Here is a 25182-nt window from a genome sequence, read left to right on the forward strand (position 1 = left end):
TTGTAAAAACAAACCCATTGCTTCTTTATTAGTTAGTCATTTTACAGTAGTCACTCATACGTAGCTGCCTTGAGTTGGTCTTTTTGTCTCTTTTAATTTTTGTTCCAACTTCTTCCTCATTTTTTTTTTTTTTCCATCAACACAACGGAAGAGTCATGGACAAAGTATAAAAAAAGAACAAAAAACAAACAAAAACAAACAAAAAGAAAACAGGATAAAATGCCCCTTTTCACAACAAAAATTACATTTGGCAAACGGTGAGGATGAAGGTGATGATGATGATGATCCAGTGCATCTTTAAAACATCAATAAAAACATGAGTTCAGTTTTTACTAAGATAGAGACAGAAGGTGAGATAACGTGATTGGATAAGAGCTTTTTAGGGAGTCAGGAATTATCATCCAATCAGATTTGATCTCCTCACTTGTTGCCAGGTAAATTTTGAAGCTGTGATACGCATCATCCCCACATTACAGTCACAGTAAAAAACAAACTAAATCACAACAGAAAAAAACTAAAATATAAAAACTGACCCAATCAGACGTCAAGACGTTGATCTGGTGTGTTTATGGCACGACGAGAAGTTTGGCTGCAGATATTTAATATTTATCAGATAATACTTTGCATTTCCTGCTAATGTAGATGGATGTCGATGTATTCTATCACAGTCCTACAATACTTAATGATAAGAGGGCTGTAAATGATTGTTTTCATTATTGATTACTCGTTTTGTGGAAAAAATAAACAAACAAAAAAAAAAAAACGCTGCTCACAAGCTCTAAATGTTCCCAGTTTTGTCAGAAACAGCAGAGTTTCAGTTTATAAAGATATAAAACAGAAAAGCAGCAAATTAAAACATTCAAGAAGCTGCAACCAGAGAAACGTTTCTGCTTTACAGATGTAAACAATGAATCGATTATCAAAATGTTGTTCAATCGATTAACCATCTCATCATTTTAGCCAATAATCATAACCTGTATTATTTATTTGTTCAGTAGCAAGCTAACACCAGCTAGCTCGCTAATGTCAGCTTGTTACCCAAGTTTGCTAAAGCGCAAACAAGCTAGCAATGCAGATCTGAGGTTTGAAAAATAATTTTCCCGCTCATTCTCCCGACAAAATTTCTCGTTTTTCATCCTTAGATTTATTTGAGCTAATATGGTAGCCTGTAGCTAACCAACATCTGTCCTAACATAAATAATCTTTATTTGTACCACAAAACTCTCTAACTTTGTTCTGTAACACCAGTTAGCTAAGCTTGCTAATGAGCTAACAAGCTAGCAACACAGATCTAAGGTTTAAAAAATGATCTGCGTTACATAATTATTGATTTTCGCAACAGAATTTTGATTGTAGATTCTGTTTTACTTGTTTGTTCTTAGTTTTTAGCTTTGTTGTGGAGAAATCAGTTAGCTAAAATGGAAATATATAAAGCTCACATGGTAGCAGGTAGCTAACCAACATGAGACTCATCTTGACAATAATATTTTCTGGACTTAACCTCAAACCTCCATTGCTGATTCTGTAACAAGCTAGTTAGTTAGCAGCTGTTAGCTTGTTACTTAGGCTGGCTAATGTGCTAGCTCCTTACCAAAGCAGGTCTTAGCTGTGACAAATGAATACAGTTGTGAAGTGGGAGGAAATATTTCAGCCTCTCTGGTTCCTGCAGTTAAAATCTCGTTCATGTTTCTCTCAGACTGTCAGAGACTCTCAGTTCAACATGAAACTCACAACAAAAGATGAACAACTGAGTTAGAAAACATCTGGTGCTGTAAGACTGATGACAAAGATTTCAGGGGAGAAGTCAACTACGACTCCCAGGGTGCATTTCAGCAACAGCCAGCCAATCACTGAGCTTAAAGTTCCGTCACACGGCGGGCTAAAGATTGAACTTATTTTACAATCTGCAGATTTAATCAGTTCACTTTTAATTTCTGGGTCACTTTGAGTGAATTCAGTAACCATGGTGACGCGTTTTGTTTACAGCTTCTTCATAGCAACAGCAGCCGTGGCTCGTGGGTTTTGTAGTTTTCTCTCAGACAAGACGTGATTTCTCAGAAACGAAGCGTAAATAACGTAACGTGTTACATCATCAGGAGAGTCCTGAGTTCAGTCACGTTTCCGTTAAAGAAACATTTGAAACGAGAAAACAGAACGAGAAAAAAAAAACACTCCAGGAACCTTCAGCTGCTCAACACTTCATGGCTGTTAGCTTCACTTTGAACCGCTAGCGAGTGCGCTACATTTCCGTTAGCATAACTCAGTGATAACAGCTGTTCGTGTTTCTCTATTCTGACCGAGCTGCTTCTTCTCATTATTAAAATAATCATATTTCACGATTTATTTGGCTGCTGTTTGCACATTTTGAAAACACGACATCATGAAATAACCTTCTGGACCCCCCCCCCCCCCCCCCCCCCCCCGCCCCCCCCCTCAGTGCCACTGCCTCGCGTTCAGACAGCCAGTTCACACGACAAGAAAAATAAACGCAGACAGTCGCAGCCGAGCGGATCGACGACAGGAAACGGATCCGTTCAGCTGCGTCCGCCACGTCAGAACCGTCAGGGCGCCGTTTATGAAACACAAAGATTCGTCTTTAACGACCTCGACATGAAAACGCCGCTGCATCACCGGTTCCTGACAGGAAACTCATCTGTTCATAAGTGAAGCCCCTGAGAAAACGACGACGCCCGTTTCAGCCGAGTTAGAGATGAAAACACTCGAGATTATGAAAAACTAAATCAGGATTATGAGATATAATCTCTTCATCTTCATTCACTAAGTCAAGATCATGACAGTAAATCTAATGTTTTACTTCTTAAAGTCGAATTATGAGATAATTCAAGATGAAATTATGGCTTTTTAGACGTCAGGATTAGGAGATTAATGGAGATCATGATATCATTTTAATTTACCGAGATCAAGATTAAAACAAATGACTTTTCAAAATGAGAAGAAGAAGATAATAAATCAGCAGATAGTGAACAGAGATTATGATGCAACAGGAAGTCAGATGATCAGATACGTTAACGAGCTGTCGATGATTATTATAGAAATCAAGATACAAGAAGTCATAACGATTTAGTTTCTCATAATTGATCATCAGTTCTTTTCCTTTTTCTCATTTCTAACTTTCTGATTTGGAGGCAGAAACGGGCTTCAACAGGAAACAGATTCTAACTGAAGTCATGTGATCTGAACGATGCAGCGAATAGAAACAAACAAACAGAGGAAGGAGTGAAAGATGAAACTACGGAGCAGGAATGTCTCAGTTTGGACTGGACTGGAGTGCTGCTGTGGCACAAAAAATAATTTAAACCTGGATTAAAGAAAAAAAAAAGAAAAGAAAAGTTACTCCTGAGAAAAAACATGATCGATCACGTCTGATCAGAGGTGACGAACACAGGCGGAGGGAGCAGATGTCAGAAACACAAAGAGGGGAAGATGAGTGATTGAGGCGAACGTTGAAGACATTGAGGCTCAGTTTCGAACACACCCAGCGCTGTCGGTCTGATCTCACACGCACACACACACACAGAGACACGCACACACACACACACACACACACGCACACACACACACACACACACAGAGAAACACACACACACACACACACACACACACGCACACACACACACACACACACACACACACAGAGAAACACACACACACACACACACACACACACACACACACACACACACGCAGCAACAAACGAACAGACGGGAAACATGACGGAAAAAAAAACACCTCAAACCAAAACCACAACTGACCAAACTTCACCTGCGACGCTGCCGAGGAAACAAAGTGCTGTTTTCACAGAATACTGAACAAACAGCCGCCAGTCAGTCAGCCGGCCGCTTAAAGGAACAGTCGCACATTTTTACAGATTATGTTTGTTTGGAAGATTCAGGTCTGTTTAGCCTAGCTTAGCACAAAGACTGGAAGCAGAGGGAAACTGTTAGCCTAGCTGCATCACCTTCAGACTGCTGCATGTTTACAGGTTTGATGAACTGAAGCTGTTCATTCAGCGTTAATAATGAAGCTTTAACGGGATAATTAACAGACTGGAATATATTCAAGTATCTGAATGGAGTTTAAGGGGTTTTTATAGGACTATTTATTAATTTAAAGGGTTTTAAGGTGGCTTTAATATTATTTGGTGAATTTAACTGTTTAAACTGATTCATGCAGAAGAAGAATTCCTGACAGATATGTAAAGATACAGAAGATAAAAACCCCTTTAACTTAATATCACTTAAATATTAACCAAAGGAAAGAAAGTGAAGCCACCGCTTCATCCATCAAATCACAATAAAACCCATTAATATATTCAAATCCATTAATTATCCATCAATTACCTTCAAATCCTGATCAGATTCAGCTTTTAAGATGAAAACACATTTAAGAGCCTTTAATATATTTCAGTTGTCTTCAGCTCTGGCTAACAGTTTCCATCTGCTTCCAGTCTTTGTGCTAAGCTAGGCTAACCACGCTAAGCTAGGCTAACCACGCTAAGCTAGGCTAACCACGCTAAGCTAGGCTAACCACGCTGCTGTCTGACTCTGGGGGAACGAGACGATTTACAGTTGAGTGACGGGAGGAAATAAAGCTCGTCACTTCCTGTCGACTGACATCCGGCTGATCTGTGATCTGACTCGTCTTTGTCTGAACGACGCTGCTCCGAGTCTCTACGATCACATTTAACACTGTTCTCCTTCACACACACATTAATCCCACCAGCGTCTGTTTCTACGTTTATCTGCTTCCTGCTCGACGCCGCCGGCCTCCATCTTTGTTTGTGTTCACGAGTTTAAATACAACGTGAAACTTTATCCTTTAAGTTTGAGTTTATTTACCGACTGTCTGGTTGTTAAACAGTATTAGCTAAACACTAAGTTAAACACTATTAACTCCGATATGACGTGAACGCAGCGTGATGTCATCGCAGAGAACAGCTGACGTCACGTTCGCTTCGACAAGTGAAACGCTGCTGCAGAGACGAGTTGATTAATTAATTCCAGCTTCTCAGATGTGACAGTTTGCTGTTTTTCTTTGTCATGTGACAATAAACTGAATATTGATTCATTGAGAAGATAACCAGCAGATCAGATAAAGATCGTCTCAAACCTGCTGCTCCGACGCTTTTAAAGCTCAATACAAGACTCGTCAGGAAACGTCGTCGGCTTTCTGAAACCTCTGTGACGCTTCCTGCTGCTGCTTCATCTGAGATAAACAACCTGAACGTGAAGATCTGATCCCGAATCAGCTGAAGCATAAAAGATATTTCATCTGTTCCTCACGTTTTAAACCACTAATCTAATTCCAGACTTCAAAACAGGAAAGAAGCGTTTTTAGAGCGACAGAACGAGTTTCGACTCCTCCAGAGTCAGAGGAGAGACCAAGAGGTGGTTAGCCTAGCTTAGCACAAAGACTGTAAGCGGAGGGAAACTGCTAGCGTAGCTCCAACCTTCCAACAAACTCCACGTCGGTCTGATTTTACTCCTGATGAGACAAAACAATTTAAAGAAAAGTCAGACTGTGGATGAAAAGGTGAAAAAGCTACAAGTCTTTCCTCGTTTCTCTCGTTCTGCAGCTACTGATGAGCAGGTAGACGCCTGGCATGATGATTGGTTGTCAGGTGGAAGGAAGGAGGAAAGAAGGAAGGAAGGAAGGATAGAAGGAGAGGAGGGAGGAGGGGAGGTGGGGGTGAAGGGTCATTTACAGTAAACTACAGATACAGTATATACACACACCCAAAATTGTACAGAGAACAAATATGTACATGCTCAGGGTTTCTATTTTTACTCAACTATTACCGACAACTTTCCCAAAATACGTCTCTCCTCCACCTCCTCTTCCTCCTCCTCTTCTTCTTCTTCTTCTGTGGTCGCTTTTTCCTCAAACACTTTATCAGGAGAAATGTTGCACAGGTCCCTCCTCCTCCTCTTCCTCACCTGTCTGTAGTGTAACGAGGCGGGAGGCGGGGCTTGTAAGCCTTGAAACTCAAGTGTCACGTCATCATGGAGCGCTTTAGCTGTTCTTTAGCAGCGTTCTGTCTTCAGGAGGACAGGAGGAGGAGGAGGAGGAGGAGGACGTGGAGGAGGAAGCAGCGACCGTGGTGGTGGTGGTGGTGGTTGTGGTGGCAGAAGAAGAGGAAGATGAGGAGGAGGTGGTGGTGGAGGAGGAAGAGGAGGAGGTGTGGGTGGGGAAGGAGAGGAGCTGTCCGATCTCAGAGGAGAGGAGGGAGCAGGAGCGCAGGTCCGCCATCTGCAGGGAGGTGCAGCGACGCAGCAACGGGACGCACTGCTCCGTCACCTTCACACAACCTGAAACACAGAGAGAGAGAGACTGAAACACCTGCAGCACCTGAAACACCTGCAGCACCTGCAACACCTGCAGCACCTGAAACACCTGAAACACCTGCAGCACCTGAAACACCTGAAACACCTGCAGCACCTGAAACACCTGCAACACCTGAAACACCTGCAACACCTGCAACACCTGCAACACCTGCAGCACCTGCAGCACCTGAAACACCTGCAGCACCTGCAACACCTGCAGCACCTGAAACACCTGAAACACCTGCAGCACCTGCAGCACCTTTAACACCTGAAACACCTGCAGCACCTGCAGCACCTGAAACACCTGAAACACCTGCAGCACCTGCAGCACCTGAAACACCTGAAACACCTGAAACACCTGAAACACCTGCAGCACCTGAAACACCTGAAACACCTGCAGCACCTGAAACACCTGCAGCACCTGCAACACCTGCAGCACCTGAAACACCTGAAACACCTGCAGCACCTGAAACACCTGCAACACCTGCAACACCTGAAACACCTGAAACACCTGCAGCACCTGAAACACCTGAAACACCTGAAACACCTGAAACACCTGCAGCACCTACAGCACCTGCAGCACCTGAAACACCTGAAACACCTGAAACACCTGCAGCACCTGAAACACCTGAAACACCTGAAACACCTGAAACACCTGAAACACCTGCAGCACCTGCAGCACCTGAAACACCTGAAACACCTGAAACACCTGCAGCACCTGAAACACCTGAAACACCTGCAGCACCTGAAACACCTGAAACACCTGAAACACCTGAAACACCTGAAACACCTGCAGCACCTGCAACACCTGCAGCACCTGAAACACCTGAAACACCTGCAGCACCTGCAGCACCTGCAACACCTGAAACACCTGCAACACCTGAAACACCTGCAACACCTGAAACACCTGCAGCACCTGAAACACCTGCAGCACCTGAAACACCTGCAGCACCTAATTATTACTGTAACATCTAAAGCACCAGAAACAAAAGCAGGTTTAAGTGCAACCAGGACATGGACCAGGACCAGGACCAGGACATGGACCAGGACCAGGACCAGGACCAGGACATGGACCAGGACATGGACCTGGACATGGACCTGGACATGGACCTGGACATGGACCAGGACATGGACCAGGACATGGACCAGGACCATCGATGGTTCTGGATCTGGTTCATCTGGATGGAGAGGCTGAAGTGAGGAACTGGAGGTGGTGAGGTGTGTTTCTATGTTAAACCATACTGGAGCTCTGAGAACACATCTGTCCACCAGATGTTGATCTGTTATCTGACCTGCCCACACAGTTCCCACAACTTCACAACTGTTTATAAAAAGAACTGCAGTGGATTTCACTTCATGCACCAAACTTCATGTTGGCTGATTTGAACCACGTCTCCGTTTTACCGATACTTCTCCGTCCAACCAGGCGGGAGAAGACATCAGATCTTTGTTATGGGTCCGTAAAGGAAGCTTATAAATCTCTCTAATTGTATCAGACTTCATAGAGAAAAGCAACATCTGACATTCAAACACTCAACAGCTGATTTAAGTTGATTAGACAGAAATGTGTCGACTGTTGTTGACGTGGACCGGTGTTTACCTGCCAGGTTGATGTGGGTCAGGCTCTCTCTCAGGGGGGAGATGGGGGACGTCAGGGTCTGGATCGTCTGGTCCGTGATGTTTCCGCACTGACTCAGGTCCAACTTGGCCAGACGAGGAACGTAACGCACCAACAGGCGGGACGACGCTTCCGTCAGGTCCAAACCGGCCAATCGCAGCTCCGTCACGTTCTGGAAACGCCCCACTCTGGTTTCACCGTGGGCTGATCGGCCAATCACAGAGCAGAAAACAGGCGGGAGAAAAGATAATGAACCGCTTTCATCTGAAGGACAACGATCCCTAAAATACCCTGAAATTCATCTGTAATTGATCCCTAAAAACAGCTGGATCTGAATCAGTGTGTTCACAGATCCTTCATTAACAAACTTTAAAACATAATCATTTAATAAGCTCTTACTCAAAGTGATCAATCACTTTCCCTCCGTTTATTATAAACGTTACTGGAATCCCTTCATTCGTTTGCTAAAAAGTATTTAATGTTTCAGTTCAGATGTAAATTTAAGGGTTCATCACTATTTTGGGGTTTGATTAATGGATAAATTACTGAATGATGAGATATTAAAAAACAAAGATTAAAACAAACTCACATGACTAATTAAGGTTTTCATGTCATTTGGTCAATTTGAAGGTTTTGTAACTCTTAAGAACACTTAAAATGGTGCAGATTACTCCTTTAAACAGCTTATTATAGGTTATTACAATTAGTAATAGTAAAGTTATTAACCCTTCAAATTAAAAGGTCTACATCCAAACTTAAATTAATGGTTTGTGCACCGAGCAGCATCTCAGCAGACTCATCTTATCGTTATGTTGTCAGTTTTAAGGTTTTGTTTTCTTTATACAATTTAAACTCTTAAGGACTGTAATGAAGATTAAAGGTATTTTAAATAAATTGAACATATTAGTCAGAACAAGTTCCAGGAAGCTCTTTGAAACTAAACACTAAATCTGATCCTCTAGAAGTGTTTCTAAGGGAGGTCTCACCTGTCCTGGTGTCAGGTGGGGGGGCCAGCAGCTCTCTCAGGTGGGAGTCTTTCAGGTCCTCCACTCTGCTGAGATCCAGCAGCCTCAGACAGGGACAGACGGCCTGACACAGAGCCGAGACCGCCGGCCACGAACAGCCCGACACGTTCAGCTCCAACAGACCTGAACAACACAGGTGACACAGGTGAGACTGACAGGTGACAACTGACAGGTGAGACTGACAGGTGACAACTGACAGGTGAGACTGACAGGTGACAACTGACAGGTGAGACTGACAGGTGAGACTGACAGGTGACAGAGGTGAGACTGACAGGTGAGACTGACAGGTGAGACTGACAGGTGAGACTGACAGGTGAGACAGACAGGTGAGACTGACAGGTGACAACTGACAGGTGAGACTGACAGGTGACAGAGGTGAGACTGACAGGTGACAGAGGTGAGACTGACAGGTGAGACTGACAGGTGACAGAGGTGAGACTGACAGGTGAGACTGACAGGTGACAGAGGTGAGACTGACAGGTGAGACTGACAGGTGACAGAGGTGAGACTGACAGGTGAGACTGACAGGTGACAGAGGTGAGACTGACAGGTGAGACTGACAGGTGACAGAGGTGAGACTGACAGGTGAGACTGACAGGTGACAGAGGTGAGACTGACAGGTGAGACTGACAGGTGACAGAGGTGAGACTGACAGGTGAGACTGACAGGTGACAGGTGAGACAGACAGGTGACAGGTGAGACAGACAGGTGACAGAGGTGAGACTGACAGGTAAATCAGGTGAGACTGACAGGTGAGACTGACAGGTGAGAGGTGAGACTGACAGGTAAGTCAGGTGAGACTGACAGGTAAGTCAGCTGAGACTGACAGGTGAGAGGTGAGACTGACAGGTAAGTCAGGTGAGACTGACAGGTAAGTCAGGTGAGACTGACAGGTAAGTCAGGTGAGACTGACAGGTGAGACTGACAGGTAAGTCAGGTGAGACTGACAGGTGACAGCTGAGACTGACAGGTAAGTCAGGTGAGACTGACAGGTGAGAGGTGAGACTGACAGGTAAGTCAGGTGAGACTCCCTGCGTGGTTACCTTGCAGGCGGTTGATGAGCCACATCAGCTGTTTCTTGGAGATGTTGGTATAGCCCAGGTTGAGGGAGACGGGCTGCCGGCGGATTATACCACTCAGCATGGGGGGGGTGATGGAGCGCTGCCGGCTCAGGTCGATCTGAGTCCACAACCTTTTGTCACAACACCTGCAGGACAGAAACAACCATCTTCAGAGTCTTCTACTCATCCACAGCTCCGTCTCTACTGTCATTATCTTCCATTAATTAAACTACATGATTGTAACAAACATAATCTCTAATCTATGTGTTTCTACATAGATCCTGTATGTGGGGACAGACTCATCACTCTGCTGGTGAAGAATCCTGTTCCTTATCTTTTACAAGCATCAGACTAACAGAGTCGGATCTCTTCTTCTACAAAACCAACAGAGTAAAAATCACAGCGTGTGCAATTTGAAAATTACATTTTTTTTATTTTGATATAAAATTGATCGGCACTGTTATGTATGATGTAACACAGCAGAAGTTCTTTTAGTTCTTTCTTTTAAAAAATTTAATTTCGTAAAGGTGACGTCTGATCAACAGTTGGATATAAAACATTCAGGCTTCAAATCGTCACATTTGAGAAGCTACAATCAGCAATTTGAGGGATTTTTCCTTAAAATGATTATTAAATGATCAAAATAGTTGCTGATTAATCTTCTGATCAACTAATTAATTAATCGCCTAATCATTGCCTCTAGAGGCAATTAATGATGACTGTTTATTAATTTCTGGATTCATCTTTTGGTCTTTCAAACACCAGAAAACACTGAAAACAGCACGAGTCCAAGAAAAGCAGCAGATCCTCACTATTATTATTATTATTATTATTATTAGCTGTCACAGCACTCGTGCACAGAGTATCTGCTCACGTGAGCAGTGTCTTGTGAGGAGAAAACTGCACTGAGCACGTGCAGAATCTGAAGGAGATCTTGACTTATTTGAACTCCCATCACTGCTCTGCTGCTCGCCACTGGTGGGCGGAGTCAGTCACCACTGTATCCCTAAATATAATTGGTTGAGCAGGGCCGCCATCTTGGACAGCTAACGGCAACAAATGTCAGTGTAGATAAAGATACTGAACACTGAGATCTCAACTAGCAGGTGTGTTGTATGACATCATTACAGCATGTTCACATGATCCTGATGCCTTCATGCGTGTCGTAAAGGCCTTTGTTCTACCAGTGTTATCTCTGTGACCTATGAACCTGCTGACACACACACACACACACACACACACAGGACCAATTAGAGTTTTAGAGCTGTGTGTGTGTGTGTGTGTGTGTGTGTGTGTGTGTGTGTGTGTCAACAGGTTCATAGGTCACAGAGATAACACTGGTAGAACAAAGGCCTTTACGACATGTATGAAGGCCTCATCAGTATTATTTGCAACAACTACAATCAGCTCAGGTTCTGCATGTTTATTGGCTATTCTGTATATTTGTGGTAATAAAGGTAATAATTATTATATAAGATTAGCAGCCACTCATTTCTCTCTTTCTCTGTTTAGCGTCATCAGGCTAGGCTAACCCGTTGATGCTAACTTCAGAGCTAACACATTCACTTTTCCAGCTGTTGGGGAAACAACAGACGAGACAAGCTGCAGCATTTATTAACAGACACGCTGTCGTCTGTACTGCACATTAACTGACACGCTGTAGTCTGTACTGCACATCAACTGACACGCTGTCGTCTGTACTGCACATTAACTGACACGCTGTCGTCTGTACTGCACATTAACTGACACGCTGTCGTCTGTACTGCACATTTACTGACACGCTGTAGTCTGTACTGCACATCAACTGACACGCTGTCGTCTGTACTGCACATCAACTGACACGCTGTCGTCTGTACTGCACATTAACTGACACGCTGTCGTCTGTACTGCACATTTACTGACACGCTGTCGTCTGTACTGCACATTAACTGACACGCTGTCGTCTGTACTGCACATTAACTGACACATTGTAGTCTGTACTGCACATTTACTGACACATTGTAGTCTGTACTGCACATTTACTGACACGCTGTCGTCTGTACTGCACATTAACTGACACATTGTAGTCTGTACTGCACATTTACTGACACATTGTAGTCTGTACTGCACATTTACTGACACGCTGTAGTCTGTACTGCACATTTACTGACACGCTGTAGTCTGTACTGCACATTAACTGACACATTGTAGTCTGTACTGCACATTTACTGACACATTGTAGTCTGTACTGCACATTAACTGACAAATTGTAGTCTGTACTGTACATCAACGGACATACTGTAGTCTGTACTGCACATTAACTGACACATTGTAGTCTGTACTGTACATCAACGGACATACTGTAGTCTGTACTGCACATTAACTGACACGCTGTAGTCTGTACTGCACATTAACTGACACACTGTAGTCTGTACTGCACATTAACTGACACATTGTAGTCTGTACTGCACATTAACTGACACATTGTAGTCTGTACTGCACATTAACTGACAAATTGTAGTCTGTACTGTACATCAACTGACACGCTGTCGTCTGTACTGCACATTAACTGACACGCTGTAGTCTGTACTGCACATTAACTGACACATTGTAGTCTGTACTGCACATTAACTGACACATTGTAGTCTGTACTGCACATTAACTGACACGCTGTCGTCTGTACTGCACATTAACTGACACGCTGTAGTCTGTACTGCACATTAACTGACACATTGTAGTCTTTACTGCACATTAACTGACAAATTGTAGTCTGTACTGCACATTAACTGACACATTGTATTCTGTACTGCACATTAACTGACACACTGTAGTCTGTACTGCACATTTACTGACACACTGTAGTCTGTACTGCACATTTACTAACACACTGTAGTCTGTACTGCACATTAACTGACACATTGTATTCTGTACTGCACATTTACTGACACACTGTAGTCTGTACTGCACATTTACTGACACACTGTAGTCTGTACTGCACATTTACTGACACACTGTAGTCTGTACTGCACATTAACTGACACATTGTATTCTGTACTGCACATTTACTGACACACTGTAGTCTGTACTGCACATTTACTGACACACTGTAGTCTGTACTGCACATTTACTGACACACTGTAGTCTGTACTGCACATTTACTGACACACTATAGTCTGTACTGCACATTTACTGACACACTGTAGTCTGTACTGCACATTAACTGACACACTGTAGTCTGTACTGCACATTAACTGACACACTGTAGTCTGTACTGCACATTAACTGACACACTGTAGTCTGTACTGCACATTAACTGACACACTGTAGTCTGTACTGCACATTAACTGACAAATTGTAGTCTGTACTGCACATCAACTGACACGCTGTCGTCTGTACTGCACATTTGGTTTGTCCAAGTGGTGTTCCCGTAGCTAGCCGTCCAAGATGGCGGACTCTCTCAACCAATTATATTTGGGGATACAGTGGTGACTGACTCCGCCCACCACTGGCGAGCAGCAGAGCAGTGATGTTCTGCTGTTTGATTGTGGTGTGAATCTCTTTAACGCTCGCAGACATGCTGTCAGATGTTCGTCTTTCTTTGTTCAACCAGACGTCAAAACCCAAAAATATTCTGTTTACTTTGATATAAAAACAGAGAAAAGCTGCAAATTCTGACATCTGAGAAACTGAAACCAGAGAATGTTTGTTTTTCTTTTACAGTTTTAACTTGAAAATGATTATTGATTATAAGAATAAATCTCTACATTTCTCGGTAATCCATCAGTTTCAACCGGCGGCGGACTGACAACCGATCAGTCTGATTACCAAACGATCAAACCGGCTCCGTCAATAACTTGTGGTGAAGTTGAGGGACTCACCAGCGGCTCCAGGTGCGACACACTCTCATGCAGACGCACAGCTCTCTCTGGCTGAGGTGCGTGAAGACTCTGAGCCACACGTCACGTGTCATGATGTGGGAGGAGCCTGAGTCCAGCGGCAGGCAGGACGGCTCGGGGCAGGCGGGCGGAGGACGCACCAGGTGTCTCTCCATCTGGACGGGCCGCGGTGGCGACGGCACGGCTGGCGGGCTGCGCTTCATCATCTGAGAGCGCGGAGCGAGGCGGGACGGCTGGGAGCACGGCGACGCCGCCATCGCTGACATCAGCAGGCCGCCCGCCCCCGTACCTCCCCCTCCTCCCCCGTTGGAGGTGGGGATGGAGGAGGACGAGGAGGAGGTGATGTTCCTGGAGCCAGACGTCTGGTTCTTACTGTTGCTACGGATCTTGTTGCCGCGGCTGCCTTTAGTCCCGCCCCCTCCTCCCCCGCCGTGTCTGTGATTGGTCAGAACCCCGCTGGCGTTCTCCTTCTCGCCCCCCTCCCTGCCCCCTCCTGTTCCTCCCCGTGTCCGTCCGTTTCGCGCCTCCTGCCCGTTACTGCGCTGCTTCCCCGTGAAGCCGTCGTGCTGCGAGGACGGAGGCATCTGATTGGAGGAGAGAGGGGACGGCGGGGGGAGGGAGGTGGAGTTTTTCCTGGTCCTGTCTGAGGTGGGCGTGTCCTCCTCCTCCGCGTCCATCATTGCTCCTTTCCGTCCCCGTGGCAGAAGCCCCGCCTCCCCTCCTCTCCGCCGGGCCTTGTCCGCCGCCTGCTCCTCTTCCCGCTCTTCCTCCTCCCCCCTCCCTCCCTCCCCCTCCGACTCCTCGCTGGCGCTGAAACCCAGCTCGGCCAGCCGCCGCTCCCTCTCCCTCTCTCTCTCCCGTTCGCTGCGACTCCTCTCCCTCTCCGCCCGGCTCCCGCTGCTGTTGCCGTAGACGACGGGAGGAGGCGGGGCCGGCGAGGAGGAGGACGGCGAGGAGCCTCCTCCCCCCTGCTCCCCTCGCAGGGAGTCGTCAGAGTCGGACTCGGAGTCGGACTCGGAGCTGGAGGAGGAGGAGGACGAGGACTCGGGCCGGCGCTCCAGCAGACACATCCTCTTAAAGCGCTCCAGTTTCTCTCTGTGATGGGAGCGCTGGTCTGCGCTCGACGTCCCCCCCGCACCTCCGCCTCCTCCCCCGCCTCCTCCTCCCCCGGGCTGAGAGGACGAAGAGGAGGAGGTGGAGGAGCCCTGCAGTCCTCCGGCTCCTCCTCCAGCTGAGGAGGTGGGACCGTTGGACTCCACCGCCTCCTGTTTGGGTTTCTGATGGAGCAGAAGAGTCACATGATAAATATCATCTTTTCTGTGTTTGTGTTGTTTTTATTTCATCTTTTATAGTTAATTACAGTAAAACTAAGTGTAGTAATTAATTACAGGCTCATCTTTGTGTTTAATGTTTATTTCAACTTCAGTTCACTTGAATAAATGTTTTAAATAAAGTTTTAATGAAAGCTTCGTACCTTTTTGAGGCGTTTTTCGTGTGCGCCCTTCATCTGGAAAGAAACAGCGAGCTGTGAGTCACAGTTCATGAGATCATATAATTCATATCAAATAAATATAATAAGACCCGGAGCCGTTTAATCAGCACAACAACCTGCTGCTGCTGGTTCACGTCTGTGCAGCAGCGGCTGGATGAAGGTGAATATAGATCAGCTGATTAATAAATACTCTCTCAGCCAATCACATCACTGCTCTCATAGCTCTGAAACAGCCGAGCCAATCACAGTTAAACGTGATGACGACGGGGTTGGTTCAGAGTCACGACATGAACACACACATCACCACAGATCAGCATCAGTTACTATAGCAACCATAGAAATAAAACAAAGAAGCTGATTTGGTGAAGCAGGAACTTTAACGAGCTCACCTCGTCACAGTTTAATTAATGTTACACTACAACGACGTGTGTCAAGGAGAAAACGTGAGACGCTACTTTCACTAAGAAGAAAGTTATAAAAGAGGCAGATGAGCTGCTGACTGACGTCTGCAGAGAGTTTAACCACCAGTCTGACCTGTGTACTGGTGTGTGTGGTTAAACTGGAGCAGCCCGGTGACATCAGAGAGTTTAACCACCAGTCTGACCTGTGTACTGGTGTGTGTGGTTAAACTGGAGCGGCCCGGTGACATCAGAGAGTTTAACCACCAGTCTGACCTGTGTACTGGTGTGTGTGGTTAAACTGGAGCGGCCCGGTGACATCAGAGAGTTTAACGAAGGTTAACAGTGAAACATCCACTCTGACTCTGATGATTCAGGATGAGTGAAAGTTACCACGGTGACCTAAACTCTGGGTCGGTTACCATGGCAACCGGACCGTATGTCATGTAGCTGCAGCCTGATACAGTCAGATTCCACTTTATCATCATTAATAACATTGAAGTCTGTTAAATGATGAATTATCAGACATTGAATAAAACTTTATTAATATCTCTACATCCACTGCATTAACATGGAGGCTCTGCCTTTTATTTACTTGTTGCCATGGCGACTCGTAGTATCAGACTCGTACATACTGATTGATCAAACTCTGATCAGCTGTTTGTTGAAGCTTTTCATACAGTAAGAATGTATTGATTTATCATTTATAGATCAATGCAGACTGATTCACTGACTTTCCTGTTTTAACCACATTAAGATTATTTATATTTTAATCATTAATCTGTTGCAGCAGGTATTTAAATGACGTCGTGCCAGAAACAGACAGACAGGTTGTGACGGTTGTGTTTGTGAGCACCGTGAACTCTGCGCCGCTCACCAACACACAACTGACCTCGACCAGCAGCTGCAAGACGCTAATGTTTCTATGTTTCAGAGCAGAAACATGATGTTCACCTTCTTCTTGGGTCCGCTGTCTGGAGGAAGCTCCTTCTCCTTCTTCCTCTTGTGCCCCCCCTCCGTCCTCCCGCCCTCCTCCAGGGAGGGAGGGGCTTTCTTCTTCGGGGGCGGGTCATCCGTCAGCTTCCAGCGGCCGACCTCCCCGTTATCCAGCCTGCGCTTCCCCGAGCCGTCGGCCTGGTCCTGGATCAGACGCCGCTGGTTAATACAGACTCATGATGCTGGAAACTGAACTGAACCCTCAGTACTGGACCAGTCTTACCTTACTGGTCTTGCCCTCCTTGTGGCACTTTGGACACTCCCAGCAGTTTGGGATCTCATCGTTGATGATGCCTTCAGCTTTCCCCATCTGCAGAGACACAACGGTACCGACTGTAACACACACACACACACACACACACACGTCTTCCTGCGCCGCATTTAAACCTGCAACACATCTGATTTCCTCTCAGAGTGATGAATCAGAGCTTCAGTTCAATCCAGAAGCAAGAAATCAAAATGCTTTTCATTTTATTTAGTTTAAAACACATTTTTAAATGTTCTTCTCTGAAAACAGAGTGTGTTGTTAACAGATATTTGCTGTTTGTTTTATTTCATTACAGAATATCGTCACTAGACGGCCGACATGTTGAACTGTGGAAAGCTTTAAATAAACTTAAAAATGAAGGAAATGTGTGTTTGGTAGATTATTTCTTTGTTGTAACGATGCTTATTGGTTTATTTCCCTTTTAAATGGAGTCACATTTATAAGGAGCATGCGTCTGTGGGACGAGCAGCAGAGCTGAGGATGCGGGTTGCGCCCATGAAAAATTTGCTAAAATCTTCTCTGCCGATGCCAAACAGCTTGTTCTGCCGTTGACTCTTGTTTGGTGTTTGGTGGATCGGATGATTGTTGAAGAAACACATAAAGACACATTAGCAATTTAACAATATATTCATTTAACAAACAGGAGGCTCAGTAGCATGGGGAAGAACCACACACAGCCTGGACAGTTCTTCACTTCCTGGTGAGTCAGTAACTTTATCACCTAGTGTACAAAACTGTGGTCGAGTGTTTTAACTTTTCATCGTCCAGCCTGGTGCGGTCACATGACCTGTGGATCTGACTCGTCCAGCCTGGTGCGGTCACATGACCTGTGGATCTGACATTACACTTTGAGCTGCAGGAGGCGCCGTCAGTCCTCTGACCTGCAGACTGACTGACCAGCTGGACCAGTGTGACCAGTTTAGTGGCGTCTAGCAGAACAGACTCAGTATATTCATCAGTATGTTTTAATTAGTGTTTAATCACCTGGAAATGATTGTTACCTTATTATGAGCCTTTATATCTGCAGAGGGGGCGGGTCCTCTCCCACAGAGCCGCCATGTTTCTACAGTAGCCCAGAACAGACAAACCAAACACTGACTCTGGGGGGGGGGGGGGGGGGGTCAGTTGGTTGCAATCTGTAACTTCACCACTAGATGCCACTAAATCCTGAACACTGGTGCTTAAAACCACAGAATGAAGTGTTTTCATGTTTCTGCTTCACTCGTTTATCTTCATGTTTTGATGAGCAGAAGGTAAAGATAGAAGATAGATTATAAACTGAATACTTTGCTGGTCGTCAGCTTGGACTCCTTCTCACTATTTTCTGATAATTGGTAGATGATTAATAGAGACAATAATCAGCAGATTGATCAGTGATTGAAATGTGACACAGATCCGTCTGCACTCACCTGCATGACTTCATGACTTCAGCTTCTCTCACTGTGTGCAGAAACGTTTGTATTTGTCCGACAGAGAGAAGCTGATGATGATTTAAATGTTCCTTCATGACTGTTCTTTTTATTCTCTCAGTTTTTACCCTCAGGGATCTAAAACCTGTACGTTTCTGTCCTGATGATTGTGTTGAGGAGAAGAAAGAGAGGTCGTGTTTGAAGGAGCAGATGGCGTGAACAAACACAGTGAGCGACGGATGAAGCTGCGTTTCAGAGGGAAATATTTTACACTTCAGTCGTTTATCGGCTGCTAGTTACTAGCAGGGCTGCAGCCGACGGCGAGGACGCAGCCGACGGCGAGGACGCAGCCGACGGCGAGGACGCAGCCGACGGCGAGGACGCAGCCGACGGCGAGGACGCAGCCGACGCGTCTTTCTGATCAAAATCAAACCGTTTATTCAGTATTTTCTCTCTGCTGCTGCAGTGACCCACATCATCCTCCTCATCATCATTAAACCTTCATCCTCAACCTGCATCTTCACAACATGTTCAGATGTTACAGTTTTAAACTTCATCACACTGTTCATGTTTGTTTATGAAGCAAAACATTTAAAATAAATAAATAAATAAATAAAAGTGAGCTCAGGTGTGTGAGTGCAGGTGTGACGCACCTTGAGGCAGCTGGGGTGGATAATTTCGTTGCAGATGGTGCACTCCATCAGAGACAGGCTGAACTTCTCCTCCTCAGAGTCCACCGTGTCCTCCTTCCCCGCCTCGCCGCACGCAAAACACACCGCCGTGTGAGGCAACACCGGCTGCGCACACACACGCACACACACACACACACACACACACACACACACACACACACACACACAGACAGGTGAGACAGGAGCATCAGACAGGTGAGACAGGTGTGTGGACTTCTTCATCTTCATCAGTCCTTCATGTGACTCACTGACGTGTTTTATTAGTTTATAGAATCAGATGTATCAATAACTTTGATCAGTTCCTTGTTGGTTTGGATCCAAACATGAAGACAAATATAGAAGAAAGGAAACTATTGATTGATGTATTATTAGTTATAATATTTAAAGTAACAGCAGCTTTTACTAAAACAATCAAATGAAGAAACAAAAGGTCGTGATTGTAAACGTAATAATTCCAGCAGCTGTCAATCTTCCTCCTGCTCCTCTGAGAGACCAGCAGAGGGCATCCTCCTCCTCCTCCTCCTCCTCCTCCTCCTCCTCTTCACCAACACACCCTCCTCTTCCTCCTCCACCTGCTGCTCCTCCCAGAACCACTCATTAATTAATCACTTAGTAAATTAATCAATAAATAAACCTATAATAGTAAAATGATGAGCAGCAGCACATCGACAGGCTGTGTGTGTGTTGGTTTGTGTAACCACGACGATGGATCAAAGCCAAATCTCGCTCGCAGCGCCAGCAGCCATCTCTGGTTACCACGGTAACCTAGCATCAGCGCCTGCTGGGCTCCGGCTCCCCGCTGATGCTACTTAAAGAATCCACACACACACACACACTATAACACACACACACACACTATAACACACACACACACACACACACTATAACACACACACACACACACACTATAACACACACACACACACTATAACACACACACACACTATAACACACACACACACACAGTAATACACACACTATAACACACACACACAGTAATACACACACACACACACTATAACACACACACACACACACACACACTATAACACACACACACACACACACACTATAACACACACACAGTAATACACACACACAGTAATACACACACACACACACACTATAACACACACACACAGTAATACACACACACACAGTAATACACACACACACACACACTATAACACACACACACTATAACACACACACACACACACTATAACACACACACACACACACTATAACACACACACACACACACTATAACACACACACAGTAATACACACACACACACACACACACACTATAACACACACACACACACACACACACACACACACAGTAATATACACACACACACACACACACACAGTAATATACACACACACACACACACACAGTAATATACACACACACAAAGATCTCACCTTCAATGTTTGGACATGTTAGTGAGTGTGTGTGTGTGTTACAGTCAGTCTGTGTTACAGTGTGTGTGTGTGTTACAGTGAGTGTGTGTGTGTGTATGTGTTACAGTGTGTGTCTGCATGTGTGTGTGTTATAGTGTATGTGTGCTACAGTGAGTGTGTATGTGTGTTACAGTGTGTGTTATAGTGTGTGCGTGTGTGTTACTGTGTGTGTGACAGTGTGTGTCTGCGAGTGTGTGTTATAGTGTATGTGTGTTACAGTGTGTGTGTATGTGTGTTACAGTGTGTTACAGTGTGTGTGTTACTGTGTGTGTGTGTTACAGTGTGCGTGTTACTGTGTGTGTGTGTGTGTTACAGTGTGTGCCTGCGTGTGTGTGTGTTATAGTGTATGTGTGTTACAGTGTGTGTGTATGTGTGTTACAGTGTGTGTGTTACTGTGTGTGTGTTACAGTGTGTGTCTGCGTTATAGTGTATGTGTGTGTGCGTGTGTGTTACAGTGTGTGTCTGCGTTATAGTGTATGTGTGTGTGCGTGTGTGTTACAGTGTGTGTCTGCGTTATAGTGTATGTGTGTGTGTGTGTGTGTTACAGTGTGTGTCTGCGTTATAGTGTATGTGTGTGTGCGTGTGTGTTACAGTGTGTCTGCGTTATAGTGTATGTGTGTGTGTATGTGTGTTACAGTGTGTGTGTTACAATGTGTGTGTGTTAGAGAGTGTGTGTGTATGTGTGTTACAGTGTGTGTGTATGTGTGTTACAGTGTGTGTGTTACAATGTGTGTGTGTTACAGTGTGTGTGTATGTGTGTTACTGTGTGTGTGCATGTGTGCGTGCACGTGCGTGCGTCTCACCGCCGTGCACTGTCTCAGGAGGCAGGACTGCTTCATCCGGCCGGGCCCTCCAAACTTCTTCATGTCCTTACAGAAGTGACACTCTCCACACTCGGTCCTCATGCAGGCCTGGCAGCGCCGGCACCGCGTCCGCCTGCGCCTCGCCCCGCCGCCAGCCCCGCCGCCCAGCGCCTTACTGCCCGACATCCCCGAACAAGTCAGCTGCACGGAGACACAAGAGGCAGGTTGACGGTTAATGAGACCAGCTTGTTGGCAGCCTGTTTCCTCACCCGGCGGCCATCTTTGTTTGGGTCAAACATTTTCATCTTCGATCCCTCCTGCAAAGCTTCGTAAAGAGCTCGAAACCTTCAGCGTGACTGTTTATTAACAGCATCGCAGGAACAGATGCGAGCAGATTCATTCATCAGAGAAACACTCGTTTCCGTTTAGAGTTTAAATAACATAACGAAGAAAAACTGGACGTTCTGCTCATCATCACGACTTCAGATTACATTTCATCTTTCCATCTGTGTTTGTGTCACAGCTGCTCTCTAACAGTTTCACTTCCTCTAAAGATCAACATGTCTGCTGCTTCTGATTTTCACTCTCTGGGAACATTTCTGTCAATGAGAGACCGGATCAGTTCATCAGGCTGAAACCAGATAAACAGTAAACATAAACAGTAAATAACATTCATGTTTGTAAAGGAATTCATTATTTGATCTGTCCACAAGGAAATGATTCATCAATTAAATCGATTAGTGGATCAACAGAACAATCATCTGCAACTATGAACTATCTCTCAGTGAGAAACAGTTCTGGGTTGTGGACACTGGACTCTAATAAAGACAATAATCAGATAATTGATCATGAGAATAGATTCATCCGCCCGTTAGATTCTGGATTAAAACACCAGAAAGATGCTTGTTGTTATTTATTCACTCAGTTAATGATCATCAATGACGTATGTCATGTGACTACAGTGATGAACCGACTGCAGTGACTGACATTAAAACTCAATCTGCAGAGAATAACAGTTAGTCTGAGTGTCTAGTGGTGACGTCACTGGACTTCCTGTCAGCATCATATTTGGTGAAACACCGAGCGGCTCCGGCTCGACGGGGACGGGGGGGGGGGGGGGGGGGGGGGGTGTGTGTGTTGGACCACAGCGAAGCTTCAGTTACTATGGAGACAACACTACACCGTGTTCTATGACCCGGAGTCATAAACAACAAAAAATTAACAACGTTCAAGCTTCTAACAGCTGCTGGATCTTAATAAAAATCACATTTATAGTGAGTGAACTACCAGACGCATCTGTTTTTGTTTACTTCTGCTTTATCTTGTTTATGTTGTTGTTGTTTATCTTCTGTTTGTTTTTTATATTTCTCTTTTCTCTGCAGCACATCATTCATTTACCTTTATGTTCTGTAAGTAGTTTAATGTTTTTGTATTTCTTAATCAAACCAGCAGCTAGCTGAGCAAACTGTGGAGTTAAAGGATCAGTTCCCAGTGTTCCCAGTGTGTTAAACCAGCAGTCAGGTGTCTGTAATCATTCCTCCTGTTCATACTGGATATTAAAAGATCCTTCAAATAAGCTTTCAATGCATTTAAAAGTCTGTGTGAAGCTTCTATTCAGCTTCAGCAGTCTGAGTTAGTCATATCAAGTGGATATCTGACACATTTACAGTCTTTTTAGCATCAAATTCCCTCTTTGTGTTTCCTCGGACAGTGTTTCCCTGTTGAGCTGCAGGTGGAAGTATAGTAACAAAAAGAGGAACTTTGGCACTAAAAAGACTGTAACGTTGAAAGATATCTACTTGATTTGACTCATTTGGACGCTGAAGCTTCATATTAGCTTCAGATAAACTTTGAAATACAGTTTTGCACAGAAGGAGGACTGTGGATTTTGTCCTCCATCACTTCCATTGTAAGGTCATTATGAAGGGATCTTCTAATGGTCAGTATGAACAGGAGGAATGATTACAGCAAGAAACACAGCTTTAATGTTCATTTGGGCTCCTGACTGTTGTTCTCAGACAGACTCGAAACATTGTGAAACCGTCCTTTAAACGTTAGCCATTGATTGTGTAATCAATTATCCATGTGTAGAAACTCCCTGCTCTGCATTCTGCTTCTGAATGATGTAGAAACTAATCTGTGACGGCCCACATGGAGGCTTTTTATCGTCAGATTGAACAGAAATATTACAAAAGCATAAAGCTAGCTAACACAAGTTAGCAACCAGGAATAATGAAGATGCGAGATAGCTGCTAACAGCTAAAGGCTAACACGTCACAGTCACATAAATATCTCTGCGGCGGACAAACACAAACACATCAGTAAACATCTTTAGATCATTAATAAAAGGTTAAAGTATGTGAGATGACACACACACACCCCTCCACCCCCTGGGATATGAAAAGGTACGTAACGCTCGCTAACATGTTAGCATGCTAGCTGTTGTGTGCAGTATGCTTCCTCTTTCATTATCTGTCCTTCTGTTAAACACCACGCGGGCAGGTGGAGGTGAACAAACACGCGGCTGTAGCAGGCAGGTAAACCCGCGTGCACTCACCTCTTCGTATCAGGTCGCATGCTCCTGGGTCGCTCATTAGAGAGGATATTAGCAGCCGTTAGCCCGCGTTAGCTCCGGAGCAGCGCAGCGAGCCGTCCGCTTCCTTGTTCCTCTCTCCGCGCTGTTAGCCGCGGTTAGCTCCCGGCTAACAGCGCCTCCAAGCGATACTGATCGATATCTATATATACAGCCTATGATCGATATCTATGTATACAGTCTATGATTGATATCTATGTGTACAATCTATGATGATATCTATGTGTACAATCTATAATCAATATATTTAAACAGTCTATGATCATTATCTTTATATCTATATATACAGTCTGATCAATATCTATATATACAGTCTATGATCAATATCTTTATATACAGTCAATGATCAATGACAACGGGCTTTATTGACGTGAAAGTTTGAGAACAATGTTGCAAAAGCATCAAAATACAATTTGTCCAAATATTTGTACAGTACGAAACAACAATAATATGAACATTAGCACAACATTCAGATCGATATATATATTAATTATAAATATACAGTATATCCTACATGTGTGTGTGTTTATCTCACAATGACTCATAATGAGCTCTTTGAGATATTAAGGCCTGTTTTTATACGTTTATAGAATAAAACCTAAACATCCACAAAAGGTGACGTCATTCTTTCTTTACATGTTGTGAGATTCATATTACTCTCAGTAAATAATATCCAGATAATGTGGATTAAATTAATTTGAGGAAAATTTTCCCTTAATAGACACTAAACTTGCAAGCTGCAAACATTAATATGATTAATATGATACACAGGTCATGTTGTTAGTGTCAGTGTGCAGCGACATCTAGTGGTGAAACAACTGAAACCCCCGAAGAAGAAAGAGAGCGAGAGAGGGAGGGAAATAAATAAATAAATAAATAAATAGGCTAAATGTAGTCAATAAAATACGTCCCAACTCTCCGCGAATACATCCGATGCAGAAATGCATCCTGGGACTTTTACTGTAATGTGGAACACAGTTTTTGTAACGAGCTTCCGGTATTTTTCTTTTCATGAACGAGTCGCTTTTACAGAATCCAATTTTAAAATGAGATACTACATTTTTAAAAACTACTTAATTATGTAATATTAAATTTAAAAAAATGATTCCATACAAAATAGAACTCATGAGATATTAAG

At 44.4% G+C, this 25182-nt stretch overlaps 1 protein-coding gene across 2 annotated transcripts; it reads right to left on the reverse strand.

Moving 5' to 3' along the window:
• zgc:158376 (uncharacterized protein LOC100101643 homolog) lies at positions 1–24160 on the reverse strand. 2 transcript variants are annotated; one of them, XR_010932096.1, is made up of 12 exons: positions 24009–24160; positions 21452–21652; positions 19140–19283; positions 17033–17119; positions 16768–16953; positions 15398–15430; positions 13906–15200; positions 10031–10194; positions 8949–9110; positions 7945–8166; positions 5198–6329; positions 1–5165 (listed from the first exon to the last, which is right to left on the reverse strand). XR_010932096.1 is itself a non-coding variant. In XM_067615635.1 (11 exons), exons 2-11 carry the CDS (start codon positions 21635–21637, stop codon positions 6034–6036), a joined length of 2775 nt encoding a protein of 924 aa, XP_067471736.1. In that variant the 5' UTR covers positions 21638–21652; positions 24009–24160; the 3' UTR covers positions 1–6033. The 2 variants fall into 2 exon arrangements, 1 of the variants encoding a protein (XP_067471736.1); XM_067615635.1 differs by having other exon boundaries at positions 1–6329.
• Positions 24161–25182: the final 1022 nt, after the last annotated feature.

This window comes from Thunnus thynnus, chromosome 17 (assembly GCF_963924715.1).
Source record: "Thunnus thynnus chromosome 17, fThuThy2.1, whole genome shotgun sequence".
Lineage (NCBI taxonomy): Eukaryota > Metazoa > Chordata > Actinopteri > Scombriformes > Scombridae > Thunnus > Thunnus thynnus.